Source organism: Ciona intestinalis, chromosome 11 (genome assembly GCF_000224145.3).
Source record: "Ciona intestinalis chromosome 11, KH, whole genome shotgun sequence".
Taxonomy (NCBI): domain Eukaryota; kingdom Metazoa; phylum Chordata; class Ascidiacea; order Phlebobranchia; family Cionidae; genus Ciona; species Ciona intestinalis.
In genome coordinates this window covers 3,543,746-3,570,924 of record NC_020176.2, presented here as the reverse complement: position 1 = coordinate 3,570,924, position 27,179 = coordinate 3,543,746, and the positions used below count along the sequence as shown (strand labels likewise).

General features: G+C 38.1%; 7 protein-coding genes across 12 annotated transcripts in view; 2 read left to right on the top strand and 5 right to left on the bottom strand.

The window, feature by feature from the left end:
* Positions 1 to 1,261: 1,261 nt before the first annotated feature.
* On the bottom strand, positions 1,262 to 5,449 carry hlx (transcription factor protein). 2 transcript variants are annotated; one of them, NM_001078264.1, is given in 6 exon segments: positions 1,262 to 1,836; positions 3,133 to 3,238; positions 3,309 to 3,558; positions 3,635 to 3,766; positions 3,959 to 4,832; positions 5,020 to 5,239. In NM_001078264.1, coding segments are annotated over 6 exon segments (1,665 nt in total). In that variant the 5' UTR covers positions 5,188 to 5,239; the 3' UTR covers positions 1,262 to 1,701.
* A 2,176-nt stretch (positions 5,450 to 7,625) lies between these two features.
* Positions 7,626 to 12,256, bottom strand: LOC100182697 (protein phosphatase 2C-like domain-containing protein 1). The gene is made up of 11 exons (XM_002125576.4): positions 12,098 to 12,256; positions 11,734 to 11,851; positions 11,363 to 11,487; positions 10,911 to 11,057; positions 10,319 to 10,664; positions 10,146 to 10,213; positions 9,845 to 9,910; positions 9,530 to 9,700; positions 9,044 to 9,268; positions 8,687 to 8,847; positions 7,626 to 8,364 (listed from the first exon to the last, which is right to left on the bottom strand). Exons 1-11 carry the CDS (start codon positions 12,222 to 12,224, stop codon positions 8,146 to 8,148), a joined length of 1,773 nt encoding a protein of 590 aa, XP_002125612.1. The 5' UTR covers positions 12,225 to 12,256; the 3' UTR covers positions 7,626 to 8,145.
* A 133-nt stretch (positions 12,257 to 12,389) lies between these two features.
* Positions 12,390 to 13,637, bottom strand: LOC100179516 (testis, prostate and placenta-expressed protein). Its single transcript, XM_002131502.5, has one exon. It carries the CDS (start codon positions 13,363 to 13,365, stop codon positions 12,733 to 12,735), a length of 633 nt encoding a protein of 210 aa, XP_002131538.1. The 5' UTR covers positions 13,366 to 13,637; the 3' UTR covers positions 12,390 to 12,732.
* A 1,127-nt stretch (positions 13,638 to 14,764) lies between these two features.
* Positions 14,765 to 17,938, top strand: LOC100185066 (glycine-rich cell wall structural protein 1.8-like). 5 transcript variants are annotated; one of them, XM_026836762.1, is made up of 5 exons: positions 14,765 to 16,149; positions 16,216 to 16,461; positions 16,595 to 17,515; positions 17,588 to 17,659; positions 17,814 to 17,938. In XM_026836762.1, exons 1-4 carry the CDS (start codon positions 15,198 to 15,200, stop codon positions 17,614 to 17,616), a joined length of 2,148 nt encoding a protein of 715 aa, XP_026692563.1. In that variant the 5' UTR covers positions 14,765 to 15,197; the 3' UTR covers positions 17,617 to 17,659; positions 17,814 to 17,938. The 5 variants fall into 5 exon arrangements, with proteins under 5 accessions (XP_026692563.1, XP_026692566.1, XP_026692564.1 ...); XM_026836765.1 differs by having other exon boundaries at positions 14,773 to 16,149; positions 16,414 to 16,461; XM_026836763.1 differs by having other exon boundaries at positions 14,787 to 16,461; positions 16,595 to 16,908; positions 17,043 to 17,515.
* Positions 17,939 to 18,554: 616 nt separating this feature from the next.
* LOC100184209 (phytanoyl-CoA dioxygenase) lies at positions 18,555 to 21,729 on the top strand. Its single transcript, XM_026836768.1, has 3 exons — positions 18,555 to 20,429; positions 20,555 to 20,685; positions 21,127 to 21,729. Exon 1 carries the CDS (start codon positions 18,670 to 18,672, stop codon positions 19,819 to 19,821), a length of 1,152 nt encoding a protein of 383 aa, XP_026692569.1. The 5' UTR covers positions 18,555 to 18,669; the 3' UTR covers positions 19,822 to 20,429; positions 20,555 to 20,685; positions 21,127 to 21,729.
* A 160-nt stretch (positions 21,730 to 21,889) lies between these two features.
* LOC100186587 (membrane-associated tyrosine- and threonine-specific cdc2-inhibitory kinase) lies at positions 21,890 to 24,111 on the bottom strand. Its single transcript, XM_002131381.5, has one exon. It carries the CDS (start codon positions 23,966 to 23,968, stop codon positions 22,253 to 22,255), a length of 1,716 nt encoding a protein of 571 aa, XP_002131417.1. The 5' UTR covers positions 23,969 to 24,111; the 3' UTR covers positions 21,890 to 22,252.
* Positions 24,112 to 24,748: 637 nt separating this feature from the next.
* Positions 24,749 to 27,179, bottom strand: part of LOC101243397 (protein sel-1 homolog 3-like) — a 16,273-nt gene continuing 13,842 nt past the window's right edge. Inside the window, exons 2-8 of the mRNA XM_018814093.2 lie at positions 27,070 to 27,160; positions 26,619 to 26,700; positions 26,254 to 26,360; positions 25,878 to 26,005; positions 25,551 to 25,653; positions 25,289 to 25,390; positions 24,749 to 25,082 (exon numbers count right to left, since the gene is read on the bottom strand). Coding sequence (XP_018669638.1) covers positions 25,298 to 25,390; positions 25,551 to 25,653; positions 25,878 to 26,005; positions 26,254 to 26,349 — 420 coding nt within the window. The 5' untranslated portion in view covers positions 26,350 to 26,360; positions 26,619 to 26,700; positions 27,070 to 27,160 and the 3' untranslated portion in view covers positions 24,749 to 25,082; positions 25,289 to 25,297. The remainder of the gene's footprint in view (positions 25,083 to 25,288; positions 25,391 to 25,550; positions 25,654 to 25,877; positions 26,006 to 26,253; positions 26,361 to 26,618; positions 26,701 to 27,069; positions 27,161 to 27,179) is intronic.

The following is a 27,179-nucleotide window of genomic DNA, read 5'->3' as shown; positions in this document are numbered from 1 at the left end:
TAATCTGACATTTTGGGTAATTAGCAAAACTATCACATCAAAGTCGTGCAGTGTATATTTCGCAATAGGTTCACAGACGGTTGTTTTTGACACATAAAACTATTTGGCGAGCTGTTTCGACGGCCTGTATGTATGTTCGATGCCATAAATGCGCAATTAGCCGTCGGGTAGGAGACAACATCGTGTGTTCCGTCATTCTGCGCACGTTATACTCAATAATTTAGTAATCACGATGATTATTATTTGCAATGCAATTAGACGATACATGTGATAGGTAAAGTGCTATTTCTGCGATTCGTGTTGGTGAGGGCATGCTAACCTTTACGTGATCCCAGTTTCTCGTTATGAACAATATGTTTATTGCTTCGTTACTCGGAAACTAGTCATACGCCACAAATTGCCTGCAACACCGTTTATGTATATAACGTTCCTCACGATATTTTACAGAACGCCCGTAATTTAGATTCTCTGAGTCTAATGGCACGATTATATTATATGCCTAATTGTATTATAGGCTTACGTGGGTATGGTTAATGTCATGCGTTATATATGAATAAACTTATGGTTGCTGACTAGCCAATTGTTTTACTTAATACGATTTTTGAAAATGGCTTAATTTTAACCGCTAAACAAAGGGATACACGCTTACTATATTTTTGTGTTGGTGCAGAAATAAGCGTTTTCTGCAGATAAAACAAACTGTTTGCCGTTTGTATTTGGTTGAATAAATAATGAATTCTAATAAGCATCGTGTGTGAAAAGTTAGAAGAGACCGTTGGGTGTGACTGTCGTTATCAATTATTCCTTTGCGTTTTGCTCATTCGTGTAATGTGAACTCCGTAACTGTATTGGAATAAAAAAAACAAACCCTTTGCATGACTATGTACTTAAACGACACGAGCGTGCTTTAACATTATGTTTGTGACCTGTCTTGCACTACGAGGGTAAAGCATTCGTGACGCAATAACGCGGACATCTCTAATTAAACGCGATTTAAGGAAACGACATTGGGCTCATTTTATTACTCGTGAAGGCAAATTATCACGCATACTTCGTTTCCTGACACGAGGGTTCATTATAGTTTTATTTGCCGGAAAATTAAACAAAATTATGTGATTGGGGTCCGATGCTCGGCCAAATGAGGCTCGAACTATGACGTATGGCGTCGTTCATGTCCTTTCCATGGTCCGCCATTTTGATTTTCGTCAGTGTCGTTTATGTTTGTTGTCTTTCAATTTTGTCGCGCAAACTACAAACAATGTTTCAAAAAATTGAATTTTATTTACAAACATCTTGTACGGAAACGTCCGAATAAAAAACATGAAACAAACAACACAAATATCAATTCTGGGGCAGTAGACACATTGCTTAAAAAGACAATAGGACACGGGCAGTGATGGATCGGTGTGTGGTTTATCTTGAATGCTGGGGCTATGATAAATACGCCCATATATACCGCTACATTGTCAATCGTATTGATGCAGGGAAATGCACAGACTTTCCGAGAAGCAAGACTAGGTCAACTAGGGCCACAAAACTTTGCCGAGTCGGAATGACAAATCGTGTTTCCCAATATCCAGCCGCAGCCTGTTTGGCATTCACATGAAGATTAACGTCTTTCTTGTATATCAGTTTAACTTTATGTCTGATATTGCACCTCCTCAGACAGGCCATGTAAACCTTCTCACGCACAAAATTGGCTCATTCCGAATTTAGACGTGGTAACGTCGGAGAACTACTTGGAACTTTCTCAGTAGGCGAGCACGGGTTCGACTCATTTCTACCTTTTAGTTCTTGCCGCCATTTCATACGGCGATTTTGGAACCAAATTTTCACCTGAAAAGTTGCAAAAACTATACTTTCGTAGTTTATTTAACATTTTTTATAGGTTATGTATGTAGGTTATAACGTCAGTAGGGTGGGGGAAGATGGGACACCTTTTCATTCCATTTATTCGTCACATTTGGTAGTAAACAAAAAAGACTTCAGAATTATAAAACTGTATCCTTACGACTCCATATAGACCGTTGTTAATTGTTTAAAACACGATCAGGATATTTATATATTATGTGCTAAAGGTGTCCTGTCTTCCCCCACTCTATACTATATATACGTCAGCCCGAGTATGTGCAATATGATATTGCTTTATACTGCGTTAATGTATAAGTAATAACTCGTGTAATTGCTGTTTTACCGAAACTGGCAACGGAGCAAACGTGTCATGTCTTTCCTAGCTTTTTCTAATTGCTTGTTCGGTCGTCGCAATATTATAACGTTATAGTGGTCACTTTAAAAGCGGAAGCTTCGATAAAAGCAGCAACGGTCACGGGTTCAAGTAACGTTGCTGACAACAGGCTGCATTATATTTTCTAAGAAACGTGTTGTGATCTTTTATTTACCGTCCACCGTTCTCGGCGAATCGTGTTCTGAGAGATTAATCCGTGTTAATGAGACTGCCAAGACATAATTTGACTCCAATAAAGTTTAGGCACAAATTTAGGAAACGATTAGAAAACAATGACGCGTCTGCACAATGCTGATGTCCCGATGTAGCCTATAAGATGGCGGCTACAGCTAGCCACTGTTAATCTCCAATCGCCCTTAAGATACACACGGAGCATACAATGAGGCATCGTCAGCCATAAAATTTCCCATTTTTGTTTTGGTTAACGGAAGTCATCCCGAAAGTCCCTTGCTAAAAGAATAAAATAAGAATCAAAGTGTATGAAACACAATGAACAATGGCGTAATTTTGCTCAAATGCCGCTCTTAAATAGCCAACTTATTTTCCCGTCTCTATTTAAATACCCATGGCATAGGCACTCTTTTTTACTACAGTTCCCTATTAGTATGGTGGAGGAAGACGGGTCATCTTCACCGCATAATATTCAAATAATTTGATCGTTGTTTTAAACAATTAACAATGGTCTATAAGAGTCATGAGGTTACGTTTGTTTAATTCTTTCAATTTTCTTTGTTTACCACCAAATGGAACGAGAAAATAGAAAAGGTGTCCCATCTTCCCCCACCCTACCCTTTATTCTCACCGGCTGTCATTTTTCTGTTTATTCACTTTTCAAAACGTTTCTTCGATATCGTTAAAGGTCTAAGTAGTTATATTATGGTGTTTACCTGCGCATCGGTGAGACCAAGAGCTTCAGCCAGTCCTCTGCGTTCAGGTTTCGCAACGTATTTCTGAACCTGGAAGCTCTTTTCTAGCCCACGCCTCTGCATCAGACTGTAAATAAAAGAGAAAGTTAAAAGAAATGTTTTGTCCGTGTTATTATTCTATTGGACGTGTTACTTGCCTGAAAACAGCGCGGCTCCACTTCCGCCTTTTCTTTGGCGCTCCACGGCTATCGTTATAGAGCTGTGGTGGCATTGCAGCGTTGGAAGAAAACGCCCTTCCTCGTTGGTGGTGGAAAGTGGCGCTGTTCTCCCGGAACGGACCAAGAGAGCTGGCACTTTTCAGGCTTGGTCGAAGCGCCAGCGCCATTGCTGCAGCACTTCGACTGTCGTAAGGATACGCCGTCGGTAAAATGTTCCTCAGCGCCGGGTCTGCACGAAAATACAAAGTTTTATTGCTGTTTATACTCTATTTTAATAAGAGGTTCATTAATATGATTCCACTTACGGTACGCGAGTGCTTGCCATGCTTGAAAAGTGGCGAGAGGTAGGCCATGCTGGAAATTCATTTTCTGCGTTTCGTTTTGCGGGTTTCCGACTGATGCCTGCGCAAAATGAGAAAGCTGATGTGTGGTGCGACCTGCAACGCAATGATAGAACATTTAAAAACAGTAGTTTGCCACAAACATCACTGGTGGCGGTCATTTTTTAAGTAATTTACTATTTGCCATTCCAACACAATTATTTGCTTTGATTTCGAATGTTTAATAAAGAAAGGCACTCATTTATACCATGTACACCAAATGTGAGATTTAAACATTGTTTTTTTTACCTTCGGTTTGTTGTGGTGGCGAAATACGCTCTGGTGACGTCATTGGTTCGGAATGCAGGGAATAATGACGTGGAAAGTAAGGTTTTGTGGACGAGGAAGGGTAAGATGGGTGTGACGGTTCTTCATGAAAAACGTCATCAGAATCTGGGGATGATCTTTCTTTCAACCCTTGTTCATATATCGCATATGCTGGGGGTAGAAACTCACGAGGATTGTCAGAGTGTTTATAATTGCTGTCATGTTTGTTTGTGATTGGTAAGAACTTCTGTGCGCGGTTCGAAACGTCACCGTCACTTCGAAGCGATCCGACGGCTTCTGCCGGATTTCGATTCGCGTTTCCCTGCCGAGGATTCTGTGACGCCCGGTGTTCGGCGGCGGCGTGCTTCGCCTGCGAAATGCAATATGGCCGGGTCCTATCGGCGCCGCTGGTGCATAGGTTGGACTGAACCCGTAATGAATCTAAACTGCGCTTTGTTTCGACAACAGGGTTAGTTTCAAACGGCATGGCTGGCTTCCCGTTGCTTAAAGAATCCAGGGCGTGTCTGGCTAAGTTTATATCCTGAAGACCTTCGGCATATGGATGAAACTGTGGCCTTTTTAAAACTTCATTGCGTTTGTTAAGTCTGTTTAGATTCTGATGGCATTGCTGGGCGAATAAGTTAACAAGGTTGAAGGCTCTTCCTTCCCTGTTTTCAATGTCAGAGGGTGTTCCAGAAATACGCGCAACATCGGCAAGAGTTGGCGGCGATTTTTGCTGACGAGGATTCCTTTCTATTTTTTTCTCAGATTCCTCTTTGGAACCTAAAATCGCATCGATGCCGAATTTGAGGCTGTTTTTTCGACCACTTGATTGTCGTTCCTCACAATTTGGAACCTTGAACGTCAAAATATATAAAAATGATGATATTTGAAAAAAGTTTGGTGCTGGGTATCGTATTTTCATTATTACCAAAAACTAAAAGTAACTAAATATACTGAGCAAACTTAGACATATATACAAATACAGGGTGTACGCAATCTAAACTGAAAACGTAATAAGTATCTTTAGACATATATGGTACCTGATCAGTGAAGACTTTCCCGTTTAATTCTGGACTTTGGTTCGCAATTTTTAAACCGTATTTTCCGACACTGAGATCGACAATACCCATACGGTTAAAATTCTGCTGGCATTTCCCTCTTTCTTTAAATCGCATGGTGTCTCTTATGTTTGCTGTAGCCGAAGCCATCGCCTTAATTTCTTATAAAACAGAGTTTCTAATACTTTTCTATAGGTATAAATAACCTGAAGGAGAAATAATGAGAATGTTGTCAGCTCGACGTAAAATGACTCTTTGACTGTTGCATAATGTGAACCTGGCTAACATCAATACATGGGGTGTAGGTTTTCCGGGTAAACTTACGGCTATGTGTGCGCTCAATTGATTCGTGTACATCAGGTACATGCGGTTATAATGCAACGGGCAGGAAAACAATTAAAAGTGGAAACTAATCACAATAATGAACATTTACTTTGCCTTTCGTGTTTTATATGAACAAGCCGAAATTCACATTTCCAGGTTTTCGTTCTTGCCCTCTAAACTCCAACATTTATTTATCACCTTACCTGTTTTAAGTCGCAATTTCTTTAATAACTGACTTATTTATAAATATATTTTCTCTATCCTGTTCGTAGCTTGCAAAGTAGCAATTGCTACACGCAAAGTAAACTATCAGTCTTTAAGCTGCTAATCCGACGGCAGAACATCGTAGCAAATCAAACACATCTATCAGATCGACTTTCAGATGCCGCTATCTCAATGTTTATTTACGAGAATAGGAAATGTGACAGCCTCACTGAAGCCTGCATTGACGCCGGCCAGTGTTGCCGAGTAAAATTTTCACTATAGTTTTAACCAGCCGTTTATAGTAATTCTACCACATAAAATCTGATTAGGTTCGTTTAAAAATTTAGCACTTTCATCGTAAAAAAACGCCCAGCAACACTGCACTCCTCAAGCGATCTTTTCGGGATTGAAGGTTTCGTTGGTCGGAAACTGAGGCGAGAAACTCAGATTTGTCTTCGAGGTAACCGGATAAATTGGCCACGAAAAAGATATTTGATTTCTATGATAAATCTGCGGCGTCCGCTTTGCCTTTCCTGCGCGACTGTCATCATTAATTCACCGCTTCTTATGAAGTGTTGTTTATCAGCTCTTGTGTGGCACGCTTAGACGCTTGCCGCAGTAAATACAGCTTTGCGTTTTCCACTTTCGACAACACTTTTAACACGCGATTGATTGCGCGTTGGTCGAGTAATCGCTCGTTCACCAATTTCCTTTAACCACGCAGCCAAGACAGTTGGCTTACTGCATGCACCGCATATCCTTCGGCTTTGCTTCTTTTAATTTAATACAAGGCGTATATATTGTTGCATTGTTTGCAGCGTACTTCCGTGTACTGCGGCTGGAAAAACGAAACTCTCTGTCTAATTTTACCTCAGTAAAAATCTGTATCAGCACGCTTTTTCAAAGTAAGCACGTTCAGGAAATTTTCCGAGCTCAGCGCCAGTTTAAATTTGACATAAAAAAAACACATCAAATGATTGATTAAATACATTTACTACATCCACTAAAGGGTTGCTGAGTTAAGCCGCAGCGACGGTAATTTTAATAGTTGCTGATTGGTCACGCGCAAACATGTTCTGATTAAACGTGACCTGCTGGCGATAGGATTGACTGAAACGGAAGGTCGATCATTTGCGACCTGGGTATAACGAGGACTGCGTAATGTAATCGTGCAGACTATGCTTTCGGGTGGAAACTAAAACAAAAGGGCAAACACGGGTAGAAATAGGTTTATGTTTCCGCCATCAGATAATGGCATACATGTACACAGAATAGTGTAAAAAATTTATCGCGACGTATTTCTAAGTTTTAGTTTCAATGTTCTATAGTGTAAAAGTCAATATGTGTTCGGCAATTTATATTAGTCAAAACGATTGTGCAATGTTTGGCAACATATATGTATATAAATACACGCGTATACTTAGAAATTCGTAAACCTGAAAGCTACATAGCGCTTTGCTTGTGTAAAATGTATTTATTGAGCTATTGTTGTTCGTTCAAATAAGAAACACCATGGCGATGCAAACAATCGACGTCTAAAGGCCTAATTCTTATTTTATTGCGTAACCTTTTCAATTGAAACGGCAGCAAATCGTAACATTTCCCTTTTCATTATCCGCGAAATGTGAGAACCGCATAAATCCATCAGCCGAGAACAATCGTCCCAATTTAGCGAGGTTTCCTGACCTCTATTTATCCTTATGGCAGTTAGACAAGGTGCACACGAAGTTACAAGCCAACCTCCTGCAAGCCAACCTCAAACCGCAAGCGTTTAAAAGCAAGGGGGTGAATGGGACACGATAAAGGTCATCTAAGTGGTCTTAATTGATCGGGCTAGACAAAATCCAAAACCATTAATAAAGGTTTAGTTGGGATTTACGTGTTTTTCGAAACCTTGCGGCAACGAAACTAACCAACTATGGACCAGAAATGCTATATATATATTGCATGAAGGGTGGCAAACAAATGATGGCAATTTATACTTGACTAGACCGCTCGGCCCAGACATTGTTCTAACATAGTGAGTGATAACGGAGTAACATGATATGAAATGTTGCATAACGAAATAATCAATCGAATGTTAATTCATTAAGTGCTGCAATGTCTTGTGCAACCAGAGTGATGGGAAATGATATGTTTTGTACCAAACACGGTATATAGGGATACGTGTTAAAACTAACCAATAAAACTACGTAAATCTGTAACGCATTAAAAATAACAGATGTTGAAACAGATATAATGTAAATACATGACAATCATCATTACTGATTTGTTTTTATTAATCTGTATATTGACGCATGGGGAAACACTCGCCGGTTTATATCACGAGCGCCCTCTGTTAACTGTTGTACATACATGGTATAGCTTCTTAAAATTTACCGATTTGGGAAAAGGCACAGAACTTAACAAAAAGTGTTGAAAAATTATAAAGATTCAAAAAAATCAAAAAAAATTAAAATCATAAATATAATAAGCCACTTTATTTAATTTGGAAGTTCTTACGTCAACGTCAATTTGGGGTCCACATCAGCTGGCGTGCGATTTAGACCAGGGTTGGCCAATTGCCGCTGCACGGGTACGTTAGGTGAAGTCTTTTCTCAATAAAACAACCACAACAGACACATTATCAACTGCGCCAGCAGTTAAGGCTGCTTTCACAAGCCTTTCACTTATAAGTTGCGCCATACGAGCGCTTTCTTCGTTCAAATTTGGATGATACTGTTGCGAATAGTCTTCACTCTCATGCTCTGAACCAATCGTTGACAACTTCTCCACAGTCGTATGCTCGTCACGGACGCTCTAAAACAGTAAAGGGGATGCATAATATATTTATCTAAGCTGCGGGAAAACATCAGCGTAGATTTTACTTAATACAACAACACATCAGTGTTTTTTTAGTATAAGGTTGGGGAAGAAGGGACACATTTCATTCTTTTTTTTCTCGTTCCATTTGGTAGCAAACTAAGAACGCTGAAAAAATTATTAAAACGTTTCCTTACTACTTCTATAGACCGTTGTTTATTGTTTAAAACGCGATCAAGATACTTGGATATTATGTGCTAAACGTGTCCCACCTTACCCCACAGTACTAGAATTAATGTAAAAGGCAAACAAAACGTACTAGTTGTGTCGAAACGTCGTCGTCTTCGCTTCCTTGTACGATAATAACTTCTTCTATTTCGTCACAATTGTCTTCGTCCGTTTCCACAATACTCGTAAGTTTCCTCTCCAGAGCATCTTCACTCTCACTCTCTCCTCCACTCCTCTCCTCCTCAGAGGATCCTGAATGAAAGCGGATCCTCATCCAAGCCTAACATTGTATCCAAGCCTAATAGTCTCTGATATAACTTACTATTCCCTGATGAAATGTTGCTAAATGGCAGATGAAATGTCAGGAATACACTACACTATACCAGATAAGCAGTTGAAATATTATTTACATTATGCCTGGTACCAGAAATAACAGAATATATGTTACCATGTTTAGAATGTTTGTAAATCGTCCTCATCGGGACAGGATGTTCATCTGTTGTTGATGAGAGGAATGTAGATTTGATGATCTTCGTTACATTCCTGATATCCAATAACTTCCACAAAGATGAGGTGGCCATGACAACGAACTGACTATCTTCGTTTATAACACACGAGGCAGTAGAGGGATGAGATATAACACTCGCTCGTAACTCAGGGTCACCATGGTTACCTGGGAAATATTTTAAGTTTGCATCCAAACAACAGCAATTCTAATTTCTTTATAAATATTAAAAGTTAAAAAAGACTATATGAAAAGGTTAAGTTCCAATGACATAAAATGACAAGACCCTGGGACTGTGACGTACGTATCTTTTGGTTCATTACTCATCGAAGGTGGTAGACCCCAACATGAACTTACTGCTTTCCAAACCAATTCTAACACTTCATCAAACATAGAATACATTTGGTTGTAAATATAACATATTTTTACCTAAGCCTCTTGTAGTTTGTAAGATTCCATTCACGCATGGGTGTCTGTTGTTTTGTATTATCTTTCCACCGACAGATAACACTCGCTCTTTTTCAGTATGAAGGTTAGGTGTATGAAGGGTGGTTAAAGGGAAAGCCTTGTTATTATGAAAGATGTAAGCCTCAACATTGCCTAGTGAAGAGAATAAAGTATAGGAATTTAAGCATAAAGAATGTGTGTTATAGAGAAATAAAGTGTGAATAATATAGAAATGGAAAAGTTTCTTTTTTTTACTATTACTATTCATAGATATAAAATTTTTAAAGTCCTCCCTACCTGCATTGGCCACAAATATTTTGCCACATTTTGAGCATGTTGTATCTGTAGCATCTCCAGAGCCATCTGCAAACCAGTGCAAATAAATAAAACTTATTCATATTGTATTAATCATTCCTACAAAATCACATACATAGTAACCCGTAAGCAGGCACAGTATAAACAATTGTCGTTGCTCCGCCATGCAAGAAAGAGATACATACATTCAAATGACAATAATTTAAACACTATGAATATAGTGAAGAGTTAAGTTATCAGACACTATTACATATAAACCAATATTACAGCTACATGTGGCAACCTGTAGGTGTGGTTGGTTGTTCATCAGTAATAAGCAAGCTTGTAGCAGAACACCCACTCCAGCGTATTCTGTAAGGGCAATAAACGTTACAACGTGAGGTAATATACACCAGAATGACTTGGTATTAGTTTCAAAACAAGTTTAATTAAAACGAATGCTTTAATTATGCTTACCTGGACTTCTCATCAATACCGTGCTGTAAATATTCATCCATTTTTTTATATGATTTCGACATACATTGTAGTACTTTTGCAGTTGGAAGTAAATTTGTATCATTTTTTGTATCTTGCATAGTTTCTGCATCCCCAGCACATTGAGGGGATATTATCACATTGTTTAACTCTTGTAATATCTTATCATGGTTTAGATTCTTTTCATCGGTCAAAAAGTCGGGAGTTCTTATGTTTTCCAGCTCTTTTTCAATGAATGTGTGCAAGTATTGGTTGGTATGATTGACAGCTGCTTGTCCATGGTGACCATCATACATACCAAGGTAACAACTTGGAGGGGAATGATCATCTGACAACATGAAAATTCGGTATTGTATTTAAAGTGACAAAAACTGTTTCGGACATTATGAGTATAGTATGGTTTATAACAAAATAATAAAAAACCTTTAGTTCTGTTGTAATATGTTGCCAATATCAATGCGTCACACAAATGAAACATTATACTTTCAATACAGAGTAAAAAATTGCATCAAATTTGAGTTAATACAACATAACTCTCTTGGCCAATGGTAGTAAATCTATTATCTCAAATTACCAAGAGGTAGAAACCCTGTGTTTATTAAAGTCCTATCCTCCATTACATTCCTATGTTCAATGTTCATTGTTTCACAAGTACCAACAGCAGTAATACAATCTGGTAGACCTTCGTATACACCATTGCTTCGAATGTCATTTATTAAATCTATGAAAAGATTGTGATTATTATACAATCTATAAAATAAACTTGTTGTAACACCGGTTATACACACTAAAGAAATTGTAATTAATAAATCTAACTTTTTGTTTTAATCTACTTATTTTTCATAAAAAGGTCTATTCTATTAGGACTTAGCTTAAATGATGACCAGACATATGTTTGTTCTTAAATTTGATAATTGTTTTAAGAGATATTGACAACATAATTTTCATGTTTCCAACATATTCACATTGGAACAATTACTATAAATTCTATCAAAGCAGCAACACAAAAAAGTTTCATTTTTTAACCTTCAGTTTCAACTCTTAAACTTCCTTCCTTCAATGTTGGTCGATCAATATGAGGAACAAGCGTGTTGTATAATGACTGACCCCGATATAAGTTTGATTGTACGACATTAGATGACTCGTCAAGTCTAAAAGTTAAGTTACATTACACACTTTAATACCAAACCATACCATCATATATTGAATAAAAGTAAATTAGCCTCTGTGGAAAGCTAATTTGTAAAGGCTGTTTTTTATTAACTTAAACCTAAAAATGAAAGCTCATTTTTTATTATGAGTTTAGAGCAATAGGATCTTAATGTACAGCAACACAAATATGCCAAAGATTTTCAAAGTTCACAGCTTTAAGAACCACAGGTATGCATGAATCTTACTTATCAAGTTTTTGCAGCAATCCACTTTTGTCAGGATGTTCTTTGTACTTGGAAACAAGTTTTTTCACGATTAACCTTCTTCGTTTAAGTAAAACTTCTGATGAAACTGGACCTCCAGCTGTGGTGAAACAAAGGGATCGGGCAAAAATATAATTACAGTAGGGATAGAGTGGAATAAAAATAGATGTTTAAAACAGGTTAGTTTTTCAAAACACGTATAACCAAACTAGCTGCATCTTGCACGAATATTTTTATCAATCGATTTTCATTTCACAAGTGCCCGATCTACCATACAATACAAATAGTTAAACCAGAACTAAATTATGTTTTTTGAAAAAAGAAATCATTTTGCCAACTTTCTTACCATCTTTAAATTTTAAGACCTTTAAAGCTTTGTGGTGTGTTTCGTGGCCAATCAGTTGATTTAGTGGCATGGTGACATGGCACACAGAACAAGTGACATGTACATCTGTCAGTGTCAATACACTCATGATTATTCCTATATCCTATTACTATACCAATAGTTCTGGAACATACGCAAGACACAGCTAAGCAATACTGACAATTAAAAAGTGTTTTGATTCAACATGGCACCTTATGTACACTAAAAAACTAGTTGGCACTGAGATTGGCAATATTCAAATAAAAGGCAAGAACTTGTTTGAAATGTTGTATTTGTTATTTGAACATAAAGAGAAACAACTATGGCTTATTAGTTGTGAGGCAGCCAAAGTTTAGAAGTCAGTTAGAGAAAGTACCACAAGTAAAATAGGTAAGAAATGAAACAGTTTTACTAATTTGGCAGAACAAAGTAAGTAACACACTTTAGGAACATAAAAATCTATGAAGGCATTAATGGCAGAACTTTTTTTGAAACAGTGTTAAACCATTTTATTTGATCTAAAATAAAGCTATGTACGATAAATGACAGTAACATAAAAAGAATCTCAAGATGCATGTCTTGGGCTTGGCACTGGTAAAGAATCTCATTGTTTTGGTTTATCGCCACGCTTCAACAGAGATGTTGCGACTGTATTGTGGGAATGTATCCCTGTATCGACTATATACTGTGGCGGGGATGGGCCTCTGGGCATACTGGTCTAGTTTAGGCTCTTGTTGAAGAGTGTAGCGCCATGATTGGCTGACTGTTGGCTTCAGATACCTTACAGCGTAACCACTGAACCGGAAATTTTTCGGGTCATATTCTGGGAGACGGAACTCTCCAGAAGCTGAGATGAATTTTGACCATTCGTCTTTAGTTTGGCTCAACATGTACCTGTGCTGAGCAGGGGCTGTATGAGTTACACCATCAGGATACCGAGGAACCGCTTTGTGCAGGTTCTTTCCGGTTTCGGTTATACTTTTGCCATTGAATGGTTTTCCAGCTTCTTGGAAAAAGCTGCTGCTGGCTTGTTTGAAATCCCTTGGCCCGCATGTGGTTGTGGTACGGCAGTGCTCGTCTGAGAGCATGTGAGTGGCTGTGTCCATGTCCATTCTTCGTAGAGTAGGGAGTCGGGGATGGTAGAGTCCTTCCTTCACTGCAGCCAACATCACTCGTCTGAATGGGGGATAGTTATAGTTGGAGTGGTATTGCAAGTGGGCATTTGGATGAGGTTTTGTTGATGAATCCATAGCTGGAGGTATACAGTAAGCTATGGTGCCTAAAATTATTTTATTACACACACACTGTCTTGGCAGGGCTCTGTATACGCTATATTGGACATAAAAATTGTATTGGATCACCAATGAACAGCTAAACTGTTGTAGTTATCACTCTATACTGGGATAAACATACTATTTTACTCGCAAATGTGTCACAGCAGAAATTTCGTGTATCTAACGTTTATAAAAAAGAGTGTAAAATACATGAAACAACCTAACAACTCGAGCGCTGAAACCGACGCAACCAGCTGTTACTATGGCGACCAAATGTAGGCAACAGCGCCACTTTCTATTTAAATTAAATTTATTATTGTTTTTAGGGTTGGGTAAATTACTAAACAGTTTAAACATTTCTCTTTGATTAATCAAGTGACGCATAAACAAAAGTCCGTTTTAGGCAAATGTCATTGATTACACTGATTAAAAATTGATTAAAATGTTTATATTTTAGTATTTATCGGTTTATTTATTTACTTCCTAGTGGTTGACGGTGCTATAAGCAGCAGAGTCCGTATATAAACATTAAAATATTTATATATTGATTAAAATGTTTATATAAATGTTCATATACGGACTCTGATAAGCAGGTAGCATTTACTTTGTTAAACACAGTATCTATAGACTCTTAAACTTACAATTCGATGAGCTAGAGGTGCAAAAATGGACTGTTTTAAAGAAAGTGTACAGCGTGGATGCTACAGGCTCTCGTAGGTCACATGGCAATTTGAAGCAAAAACAACGTATATAAATGAATATGAAAAACCGTGTTGCAAACATAACCGTAACATTTTTGTTCTATGATAAGTCAAAGTTCCAGACCAAATAAAGCTGTCAAAGGAAGTTGATATATTCTACACAGAAAAGCATAAACGCACTGAACCTTCATGACTGTTTTCACAACTTTATGACTGTTTTCACAACAATTCAAATCTCCGGACCTAACTAAGCTGTCATTGTTTCAAAGAGAACTGCCTAAAATGTTAAACGTTCTGTCTGAACGCTACTTAATAGGAAGTTTTCCTATGGAAGTTCTGAGGAAACTTCGCTTCTTATTTCGACATAAATGAGGAAGTGTCACTCATTTATCTTTGATTGACGGACCAACTTATCGCTGTAGCACTTGTTTCCTATTTTATACAGTTCATACTGGTTTATAAGTTAGACCTGTCAAAGTTTGTGGCTGTATTCGGTCTTTTTGTGTGCTATTTTTTCACCACGTTATCGTAATCAAAGAGACAAATAAAACGTTATTAAGAACTGTAGAACTTTCTAGGTGATTATTTTTCTCAGTGGCTGGTAATTGGAATTCATGTGTAACCACCCATGGGTTGGAGCGATTATTGTTGAGTATCATGTAAAAGGTCACGTGTAATACAAATTACACAGCATTGAACCCGGTATCCAATGTTTAAAAGCCGATCGCGGTGAGAACATTGTATTTCTTTCTCACACATAAGTTGTTGTGGTGTTAATAGGTATTGTGATTTACAAAGGCTTACCAATTACCCCTTTTGAGCTTAGCCAACACTTTTACATGTTCTATATTGTAAAGTTTTTATGGACCCTTTAACTTATGTCATTTAATGAGCTAGTTGTCCTGTTCTTCCTTTATGGAAAGTAATGATTGACAGCAACACTGCGAAAGGAAAAGAACATTCCTAGTAGCAGTCACACAAAAAAATGTTTTTCCCAAAAACCGGGATCAAAAGTCATTAGGCCTACTCAGAAGTTAGCATGGTTGGTGTATAAAAAGAGCCTCATTTGAAGATACAGCATTCAGTTTTTTATCTTCACTCGACAAGATGAGAGTTGCTTGCTTCTTCGCTCTTTTGTTTGTAAATGCAGATGCGGCCTGGCTTTTCGGTGGGAACGACCACGGTACCAGTGCTGGTGCTGGTGCGTCAGTTGACTTGCCTTTGTTAGGACCTGTTGGCGCTTCTATTGGCGGTTCTATCGGCGGCCACGGTAGTGGTCACGGAAGTCACGCATGCAAATGCGCTAATCCAGGTGCTGGTGGAAACGGTGGTCGTCACCACGGTGGTCTCGGTGGTGGAATCGGCGCCAATGTAAATCTACCATTCTTGGGTCCAATCGGTGCTTCCCTAGGCGGATCTCTTGGCGGACATGGCGGAAACGGTGGACACGGTGGTAACGGTGGACACGGTGGACACGGTGGACACGGTGGTAACGGTGGACACGGTGGACACGGTGGTAACGGTGGACACGGTGGAAACGGCGGTTTCGGGGGACACGGTGGACTTGGTGCCTCTTTAGGTGGTCTTCTTGGTGGTAACGGTGGACTAGGCGCCTCTTTGGGCGGTCTTCTTGGTGGTAACGGTGGACTCGGCGCATCTTTAGGCGGTCTCCTTGGTGGTAACGGTGGACTCGGAGCCTCTTTGGGCGGCCTTCTTGGTGGAAATGGCGGTGGTAACGGTGGACTCGGAGCTTCTTTGGGTGGTCTTCTTGGCGGTAACGGTGGACTCGGAGCTTCTTTGGGTGGTCTTCTTGGTGGTAACGGTGGACTCGGAGCTTCTTTAGGTGGTCTTCTCGGTGGTAACGGTGGCGGCCAAGGTGGAAATGGTGGTTTAAACATCGACCTGACCTATGGCGGAAATGGTGGAGCTACTGGTGGTGGAAACGGCGGAATCAACGTTGATCTTACTGGATCTGGTAGCGGCAACGGTGGAGCCACAACTGGTGGAAGTGGGGGTCTCAACATTGATTTGACTGGCTCTGGTACCGGCAACGGTGGAGGTAATGTTGGTGGAAACGGCGGAATCAACGTTGATCTTACTGGATCTGGTGGCGGAAACGGTGGAGCTACTGGCGGTGGAAGCGGTGGCCTCAACGTTGATCTTACTGGATCTGGTACCGGCAATGGTGGAGCTTCTGGTGGTGGAAACGGCGGAATCAACGTTGATCTTACTGGATCTGGTGGCGGAAACGGTGGAGCTACTGGCGGTGGAAGCGGCGGTATCAACGTTGATCTTACTGGATCTGGCGGCGGCAATGGTGGAGCTACTACTGGTGGAAACGGTGGCCTCAACGTTGATCTTACTGGATCTGGTACCGGCAATGGTGGAGCTACTACTGGTGGAAACGGCGGAATCAACGTTAATCTTGACTGGCTCTGGCGGCGGCAACGGTGGAGCTACTACTGGTGGAAACGGTGGGCTCAACGTTGATCTTACTGGCTCTGGTACCGGCAATGGTGGAGCTACAACTGGTGGTGGAACCGGTGCTTTTAACTTTAATCTTGGTCACGGCGGAAACGGAGGAGCCACTACTGGTGGAAACGGCGGGCTCAACGTTGATCTGACTGGCTCTGGTACCGGCAATGGTGGAGCTACAAGCGGTGGTGGAACCGGTGGTTTCAACTTTAATTTTGGTCATGGTGGAAACGGAGGAGCCACTACTGGTGGAAACGGCGGGCTCAACGTTGATCTGACTGGCTCTGGTACCGGCAATGGTGGAGCTACAAGCGGTGGTGGAACCGGCGGTTTTAACTTTAATTTTGGTCATCGGATGGTGGAAACGGAGGAGCCACTACTGGTGGAAGCGGTGGACTCAACGTTGATCTTACTGGATCTGGTACCGGAAATGGTGGATCTTCAACTGGTGGTGGAACTGGTGGTTTCAACTTTAATTTTGGTCATACCGGAACTGGTGGAAACGGTGGAGCTACTGCTGGTGGAAGCGGCGGTCTCAACGTTGATCTTACTGGCACTGGTACCGGCAATGGTGGAGTTACAACTGGTGGAAACGGTGGTTTCAACATTGACCTCACTCACGGCGGAAACGGTGGAGCTTCTACTGGTGGAAGCGGCGGCCTCAACGTTGATCTTACTGGCACTGGAACTGGTACCAGTGGTGGTACTACTTCTGGTACAACTTCTGGTACAAATGGCGAATTTACCATCAACATTAATCATTCCGGAACTGGTACTACCACAACTACAACTTCTGGTGGTGGTCGCCGAAACGGCGGTGCTGGTCGAGTCCGTGTTAATGGCAGCGGTGGTGCATCCGGTGGTGCTACAGGTGGTGCTACTGGTGGTACTACTGGTAGTGGTAACGGAGGCGAAAGCGGAGGCGGAGGCTGGGCTTGGAATAACAAAAGGTGACTTGAACTTACAATACTTAAACTACACCATTGGCTCTATACACTTGTAAATTCTTCCATTCTTTACAGATTTCAAGCTGCTCTTGCTGACGAAATAATGGACAATTATTATGACGACCTTTTTCAATAAATAATTGATCGGTAAGTCATGAATTTTCTACCGTCAGAGGCCTTGCATATTACAACATTATATTGTATGATTATCAGGGAAATCCTAAATAACACAGTACGGCTGCCTACTTTTCCTATATTATTATATACCCTACTAAAACAATAAATTTTATTTAAATTTTAGACTGCTTCATCGGATAACGGAAAACGATCTTGTCAAACTGATGCAAACTGTTTTGTTGACGTTTTGTCTCTTGCTTTGCAATTATTAAAATATTTGGACAAGGAATAAAATTAATGCATATAAAATACTCGTGTTTTGCTGTTTGAGGTTTGTTTCTAATAGAAGACAAAACTGTGGCCTCTAAAATATATGCCTGAAGATTTATAGTAGCTCATAAACTTTCTGGTGTGTATCAGGCGTTTCTTTTTAATCAGAGTCGTATAAACACCGAGTAGTCCAACTGCCGTCTATGTGTGTGCAAATAGAGCAAAAGTGGTGACTTTGACAAAGGGTTTAAACGAACTTGTTAAGTTTTGTTTGTGTTTTCCTATTGTGGGAAGGTGTAAAACAGCTTCTATTTACCTTAACAAACATTTTTTAGAAAAAATGTATAAATTTAGCCGCATTAAATGACTAAAATGTCGCAAATCAACCGCTTCTAATTCTAATTTTAGACTTTTTTTGACACAGAAAACAAATAACACATGTTTTTTTACATTTTTCAACCTTTAAATTTGTTTTTAGGCCCAAGTTTTTCTGTAATTTACCGAAAAACATACATTTTCCCTATACCTACTGTGTTATTTTGGACCCAAATTGCCGTTCAATTTGTGTTTTACGTAACAATGGGTTGGACTACTCGGTATTTCTATGGCTCTGTTTTTAATGAAGTCGGAATATACGTACTTTTTCATTAGAGCCCTGCTCTGTTGTATTTGACGTCACTCAGACTTGGCAAACATCGCGTGATTGTTTACGTGCTAACTACAAAGTTTAGTTTACTTCAAATTAAAGCTGGTACTTTAAGTTTTGCAACATGGAGAAAAGAAAAGTACAAAACAATGATCATGAAGTAGAACATAAGAAAGCAAAAGGCGAGGACCCGTTTGCGTATTTGCATGCGGAACAAAAACCAATGCCCGCGGTTTATACAGAAAAGCCCGTTCAGCCGAAAGAAAAGAAAATTGGACAGCTTACCCAAAAGCAAGTGGATCAGTACTTTGAAAATGGATTTTTGGTGGTCAAGGATTTTTTCCCGGCAAACCGCTTGAACGTTGTAAGAGACGGGGTTGACAAGCTTGTTGATAAATTGGCCAAAAAATTGTATGATGCAGGGAAAATTAAAAATATGCACGAAGACAAGGATTTCTTTACTAGACTGACCCACCTTGAAAAGGAATTTAAAGGAATTGCTATTCTATTACATAAGCAGGGAATATTGCCAAAGGAATTTCAGGATTTGTGGAGTGATGAGAGATTGCTGAATGTAGTTGAGCAGTTGGTAGGACCAGATATAGCAGGACACCCAGTATGGAACTTGAGAACAAAGACACCACATAATGAGCAAACAACAGTCCCATGGCATCAGGACAATGCTTACCTTGAACCATGTAGCTTAGAATGCCTTCAGTTAACTGCATGGATTCCAATGGTAGATGCAAACATGGTAAATGGCTGCATGCAAGTTGCATCTGGGGGGCATAAAGCAGGTAAAACACTAAAACATACTTGTTGTGCAGGGGGCACTTGGTATGTGGAAATGCAGGAAAAAGATCTTGATCAGTTGGGTCTCGAAAAGAAAGATATTGTTACGTGTGAAGTCCCATATGGTGGGGTGTTGTTTCTAAACAATGCAATCCCGCACCAGAGTCTGGAAAACCGCTCTGAAATTATTAGATGGAGTTTGGATCTGAGGTGGCATGACCCAAAAAAGCCTAATGGTTTTTATGGCTTGAAAAATAGTGTGTTGATGCGTAAAGCAGATGATCCTGATTATAAGATTGACTGGAGTGAAATGTCAGGAGTAGATAGGACAAAACTACAGATGGAAAGTCTCAAAGAAGACAATGATGATTTTACAACTGAAGTTGCAGGACCATGGATGAAACGTTGGGACATCGTGCACCACAACAGACATACAGAAATGTTGAACCTGAAGGACAATTCAACAGGTTGGCACAAGGCTTGATTTTGCAACTTGCAACACTACTTATGCAGTACACTTAAAAACTGAGTACAGTTTACTGATAATATTCTGTATAAATGCATTTATTATAATCAAATTATAATTGTTCTTTGGCCTTGTAAAAGTTTCAAAATGTACAGTCATTTTTATCGCCTTATCTCCTTCTGCGTCAGCATGAAACTTTTGATTTTACTAATGTTCTTAATTCTTACATAAATTTTTAACTTTTAAATCTTAAAGTTCCCTTACTGATTTTAAACTGGTTTTAAATTTTACATTCCGTTTAGTAAGCCATATTTTTAACATGTTGTGCCTTTTGTAATTACAAGTTTATTTTCAAGCATGTGGAATTATTTTAAACAAGATCTGTATTTTTGCCATTATATTATAGGTTGCAATGAGGAAGAAAAATAATGTAGTAAAAACTGTTTGCATTGGCTTATGAACATCAAAATGAATAAGCATGAAGCTGATTTCTTTAAAACTTTGTGCAAAAGTTGGATTCGTGAATTGTTTTTGTGTCGTTGCTGACTTGGTGTTTGGGAGGTTTTCAGCAAATTGGACAATGTGGGAACGTGCTGTTGGGGACTCTCTAATACACTGTATTGTGGGTGAGCGCTAACTTATTGTAATTTATAAAACAATAATTGCATTTTAAATATCCAATCATGCGATGCACCCAATGCAATATTATGGGTTGATATTTTTGTATACCTAATTGGCTTATTTTTTACAGCTATAGGGTGTTGGTGGGCGGTTACAGATGACACAGCACAGAATAATGTACCTGGTTTGCTCCTCTGTGGGTTTTTATCAAGCCTGGTAGACATTGATCACTTTATTGAGGCAAAATCATTCGCATTGCAGGTAACTATCAGTAAACATGGAAGCCTGTTGCCTATTATGGGTATACAAGGTGTTCATGCATATCCCTAATGGATTATGGTACTCTAGCTGAATACAGCTTGGCATCTGGGTACACAATACACATACTGACAGAGTGACAGATGATAATGCATTAGTTAAACGTAATAACACTAGACATAGTTTTAAAAGCTCCCTGGTTTTTCAAAGGCTATAAAGACCCAATTGTTTTATTTATTCTCATAAACATTTTCCATTTTCTCATGAACATTTTCCATTATGAATATTAACTCCTCTTTTAAGTGTAAAAGCTGCAGTATGTTGCCTAATTTAGTACTACTATTAACTATTACTGTCATGCATAGTACTATCACATTGTTTTGAGTTTTTAAATATGTGATTACCTTGATCTTTTTGTAATTTATTAAGTTGGTTTGTTTTCAGGACGCTATTTCTGTGAATAGAAGAGGTATATTCCACTGTTTTATTGCAATTCCTTTGGTTGCTGGAATGTTTTGGTTTCTAAGAGGATATTTTGAGAACTTAAACGTATTATGTTTTTCATCGGTACATGTTAAGTTGTTAAATCTTAATTTACCACTTCTTATAATAGTTGCCTGGTTTTCTCATCAGTTACGAGATAGTACAAGACGTGGATTATACTTGTTCCCAGGTTTTAGCACAGCACCAGTTCCTATTTTTGTTTACCTTGCCCTCATAACTTTACTCTGTTATATTGGGAATGTTTTATATATTTCTAAAGTTGAATTAGAAAATGTTGATAGTTTAATTGTTTAGTGAAATAGTGTTTCCTCAACCATTGCCACCTACTATCAACTTAAGGCTTTGACTGTTAAAAGTGGTTGCCAATGCTTCACTAGTAACTTATACTTGATATCTGGGTGACCTGGGTGACCTCGAAACATTAAGAAGCATTGATCCATAGCGGACCATAGGAGCCTAAGGTGTGGGTAGGCTACATAGTATGAATATATAAATGACAAATGCTAAGTTACATGATGAATAAACATGAAACTGATAAAGTAATGATAGTGTAAAGATCAGCATCAATCTATTGGACCCGTTAGCAAATAGTTTCACACACAGCAGAAACTTTAAATGGTGTCTTCACTCGCCAGCATAAACTCTAAACTTTTTGGACTTCTTAACCGGTATATTGGACATTGGTTCAATACTGATTTGCTGATAATGACTTCCCAGCAGTCAGCACATATGCTGTAGCTTGTATGTAATTGTTGTGCAATATTATACTTCGTCATTTCAGTTAGTAGTAATTTCATTCATGACATAATTAATTCTGTTTCAATTCATCAGTTAATACTTCTACTTCTGTTCCTCAATCATAGCTTTTTTTTACTTCCAATACCACCAGCACAATTTTAAATATTTAATTTTGTACTCCTATCTGAAATTTAAACAATAAAATTATGTCATTTATTTTAAAAACAAATAAACTTATTCGTACATAGTGAAGATAATTTTATTTGCAGAGTGACATGTTGCAGTTACACCTAACAGAAAGCATTTATATATAAACACAGGAAATAGCCTAAAGATCGGAATCTGTGCCAGAAGCATCAGAACTCATGGACACTTCATTCAAAGCATCAATTAAATTCCTAGGTTTTGATGAATACAGTTCTTCTAAAGAGTCTTCAGACACCTCTTGTTTATCAAGATTCAGGGGATAATAATCAAAATCTGGATCACTTCTCATGTCCTTTACCAATAACTTATGCGTAGGGGTGTACCTGCTGTGTGAAAGTGGACTTAAATCAGGAGAGTATTCTACACGACCTGATCCATGGTATCTATGGGCAACAGGAGAAGAGTTTCTTGGTGTTGGAGTTAGTCTTGAATGCTTTGGTAGGTTCGGTGTCATACAAAACACATCCTCATTTAGTTCTGAAGATCTTCCAGCGTCAGCGCCGTTATTATCCAGCCAATAATGTTCACTTGAAATACTTGAGTTCCATTGGTTCGCAACACTTTCTTTCTTAGCTTTGGCACTAGTTTGATTGTTCGAGGCCTTTTGCAGCAACTTTAATGGTCGAAAAAACAGCAGGGCAGTAAAGAAAAGCAAACTACAAAAGAAATGAAACATTGAGTTTAAACAGTGATAGGTAACAAAGTGAGGCAGGTGTTGATTGGCAAGTTGACGCACAATAGGATGGTTAAGCACTTCAACAATGGAAGGTCTTTCTTCATAGTTTGGTGTCATCAACCACTGAATTATTGTTCGTAAATCGAATGGCAATTGATTCACACATTCCTGTGGAATGTAACCTTGTCTTAAAAGCTGCCATGACACGCCACCAACAGGTAATTCAAGGTTACATGTGATTTCAAGTAAAGCTATTCCAAGGCTAAAAACATCAGCTTTATTTGTAAAAACTCCATTCAGTAATTCTAGAGCCATGTACCTATTATCTCCTTCAGTTGCATTTAAAATATCCTCTTTAGATTGCTCTACAACTAAGCCAAAGTCACCAATTTTGCAAGTGCCATCTAAAGACAGAAATATGTTTGCTGGTTTGACATCAAAATGGATGAAACCATGGGAATGTATATGGTGAAGGCCCTTTAATAAATCCACCAAATACTTGTATATTTTATAAATAGGTACATGAGAATGTTTGCTTAAATAACGTTGAAGACTTGTAGCACAAAGTTCAGTTTGAATATACAAACGATGTTTCTCTTCCCACGCCTTTATAAACTTCACACAATTTGGATGGCTTGGCAACTGTTCATGCTTTTTAACTTCGTCCAACTTTCTTTTCCGGTCCGATTCATTCCGAAACTTTTCTCTTGATCTTTTAACGGCATATCGCATGGAATTATCTCGGCTTTTAACTTGCATAACTTCACCAAAAGATCCTTCACCCAGCCTTTTTTCGATGGTGAAACATTGCTCAAAGTACAACTCCGAGCGATCAGAATCATAAAAGTTGCTTTGAAACGCCAAATCTGCTTGTGGGTCCTCACCTGCTCGAAATGAGACTGCATGTGCTTTTTCAGGAGCCCATTTTCGAAAAGCGAACACTCTACTAACTGGAGGTGCACTTTTAACAGGTGAGCATGGCTTAGTATTAAAGTCAAAGCGAAAGTTGGCCTTCTTAAATTCAAACTTTTCAGACTTGGTGCACTGATCAAAACAAGGCAAGGGTCGTGAGTGACTTAATTTATGGCCTGCAGGTGTGGACGAGGCTTGTGGGTTGCTGCTTACAAACTGTCTGTTAAATGAACTTGTGCTTTTTGACATGCCCTTTTAAATAAACAACTAAACAGTAAAGTATTTAATCAGACAATCACTTCCTAATGTAAAATTAATGATTAGTTTAAGGGTTAAGACATGTAATGTCGTTTTAATACCAGTCGTTAATCTGCGAAGTTAACTATTGCTGTTGCACAGTAGCGCACGCGATAGAACTATGTACCTGGAAAAAAGCAACACAGTGCATTAGCATATGTTCGCAGGCACCGATTTTGGCAATTACTTTCGGACATACGCGCATTTACTTACCTAAACAAGTTTTCCAACATGGATTCCCATATAAACAAGATTTTCGCGCGAATACTTTATTGTCACAACGGTTGGTGTTAAACAGTAATTTTATTGGGGAAGCAAGAGCTAACCCCGAAGGCGTGAACCCTTTATTGCTAATGTGGGCAGATTTGGCTGATCATTTTTAGTGCAATTTTTACCTTTATGTGCACGCCTGTTGCAGGAGGTGTATTTATTTTAATACTGGGATGCTTATCGTCTCCGTACACTGTACGAGTTGTATGTGGTCGTAAGTGGCGAAAACAAAGTTAAAAGACCAACATGTTATTTGAACGAAACCGTTTTTTTGCGTATGTCAACTTCCACCTTATTTCTCTTTACTCAAATACGTAAGTGAACTTCTATCGTATTTCTTTTTACTCGATTGGTGCAGGTAGATGACTTATGACATTATGCATCTAAACTATTTTCTTGTAGTACCTACACATGCAAAAAGTGTATAAGACTGTCGTTGGTCTGCTACAAGAAAATAGGTTGTTGATATTCGGTATTAATTTATAACGCTTTTATGTGAAATTAAAGTACACGCATGTAATTTAACATGGAAAATAATATGAAGTTTTTTATATTTATTTATATAGGAAGCGGTAGAGAGACTATAGTAAGGCACTAAACATCAAGATACACCAGGATAAAACATTTTAAACAATAAATTGATAGCTTTGGCTTTTGTGGTCCAGAAACACGTTTTTCATTTTGAGCATTGCACAATTGCAACAGAACTGGTACAACAATAATGCATAATGTAGATTTTAAATAGTTTGTTCAGCAGCTGAAAAATTATTGTTCTTCTATTTACTTGTATTAAAACCTGGATTGATTAAAAACATTTAGACTCATAAACCTGGCCCAAAAAACTATACAGAAAAAATAATACTTTAAAAAACAAATGTGTTAAATCATAGGCACGAGGTGTATGGAACAGAACAGAACACTTGTGTTTGGCGGAATCTTGTTGTTTAAAACAAAAATTTCCACACGCACATAATACATCATACATAAGCCTAAAACACTGACCTTTTAAAGTTACGCTGGAAACTCAATACTACCATTGGTATTTTGATGAGTTAAAAAATAGATGACCACCATCATTACTACCGAGATAAATACAGAGAACACCTGACAATGTTAAAGTAATTGATTAATATAATTTCTATAATATTGACTTGCACAATGTTAAGACCATTTATCATTTGGAAACACAGTTAATATTAATAGATATAAATACATTCATAGTGAAATAGAAGATGTCAAACCTTAATGTATTGGCAATTCTAACCTTAATAGATAATGGTGTCATTTTCCATATTTTCCACAGTCGTGCTTTTACAAGAGCAATGTGACATGGCAACAAACTCTCTCTTGTTGGTAGTTCTGTGCACCTAAAATGAGAAAAATTAACAAAAATAAAAATGAATGCTTTGGTTCAGTGGTTATGTATTCATTTCGCAACCAAAAGATACTGAATTTGATGCTAGATGTTTCTACCTGGTAACTGTATGTGAGGTGTATGATATAAGACATCGCTTATAATGTTGGTCCTTGTACGGCACCAGAGAATAAAAAAGCGTTATTCAGTCATTAAAAACTACAACAAAAGTGTTACTTTTTGTAAATTGAAATTATTCTGTCATCGTGGTCTTCACGTTTTTGAGCCAACTGAAGTGTAGACTCGACGATATTAGAGCTAATGTTACGATGTTTATCCAAAACTGTGGCCACATTGAACATTGCCTGTGTACAAAATCAATGTTACTGATACAAATAAATGCAGTATTTAAAAAACAGTTTTTTAAAGTTTAAGTTTTTTACAAATACTTTTGAATAAGTATATATATATATAGTTGTTTAAAATGTATAATCTAACAATAAACAAAAACTTAAATTTTAAAACAAAAAAAATATTTAACATAAAAATCAACCGATACACTGTCACTGATAACACATTATATATGTGTTCAGTCAGTTGTATTTAAATTAACCTGTGGAAATCCAAACTTGGCGGCAACTGTGTAATATTTTAATGCTTTTTCCAAATCCTCAGATGTAGCGTTTACATTGTAATAATAATCACCCATTTTGTTCAAAGCTAAAACATAAAAAATGGTACAGAATTCAGTATTTTTATAATCATTGTTACAATATAATTTACTTTAAAAATGAAGATTATATATTTATCTTTGTGCAGTAGGGCAACGGCAGTTATTGTTACATAATCAAAAATGCTTTCATTTTAATAACATAACATATATACTTTTTATTTCAGGCATGTTAATATTATAACGTGGCGTGGGTGATCTAATTCGTACAAAATTACAAAAGCATGAAACTAAGTGTACAAACTTACCATAAGGATGCGGAACACGGAAATTAGCGCTGACATTCCAAAATCTCCAAACACAATTCTCTCCTACATGAAGGCTTGCAGCCTGAAATAAACAAATAAATGTAACTTATTTATTCCACCGTGGTTGGACAATGACAATTATTCTTACATAGATGTTATAAGAATTAAATTGCATTTTTGTTAATAATATACCATATTTTATTGTTATTTCAGGTATGTTAACGAGGATCAATTTATTTAAAACATCAGGAAAAAAAAGGAAAAGGAATTAGCAACAAAACGACAGTTATTAAAAACCTACTAGGATAAAAAGTTAAAAACTACTGAAGAAAAAGTGTAAAATAAAGACTTATCTAATGAACCCAACATACAATACAATAAGCTCATAGGAAGTTGTTGTGACTTGAAATAAATTAGGATGTTCTGTGATTCAATTTAAATCTAATGTTACCTCATGCTCCTCACATAAGTATGCAGTGTTAAAAGCCGCCGCTTCAAATCCAGTCTCAGCAGCAGCCACATATAACAGGAGAGCTTTTGACCTGAAAGTTGTTTAATGCA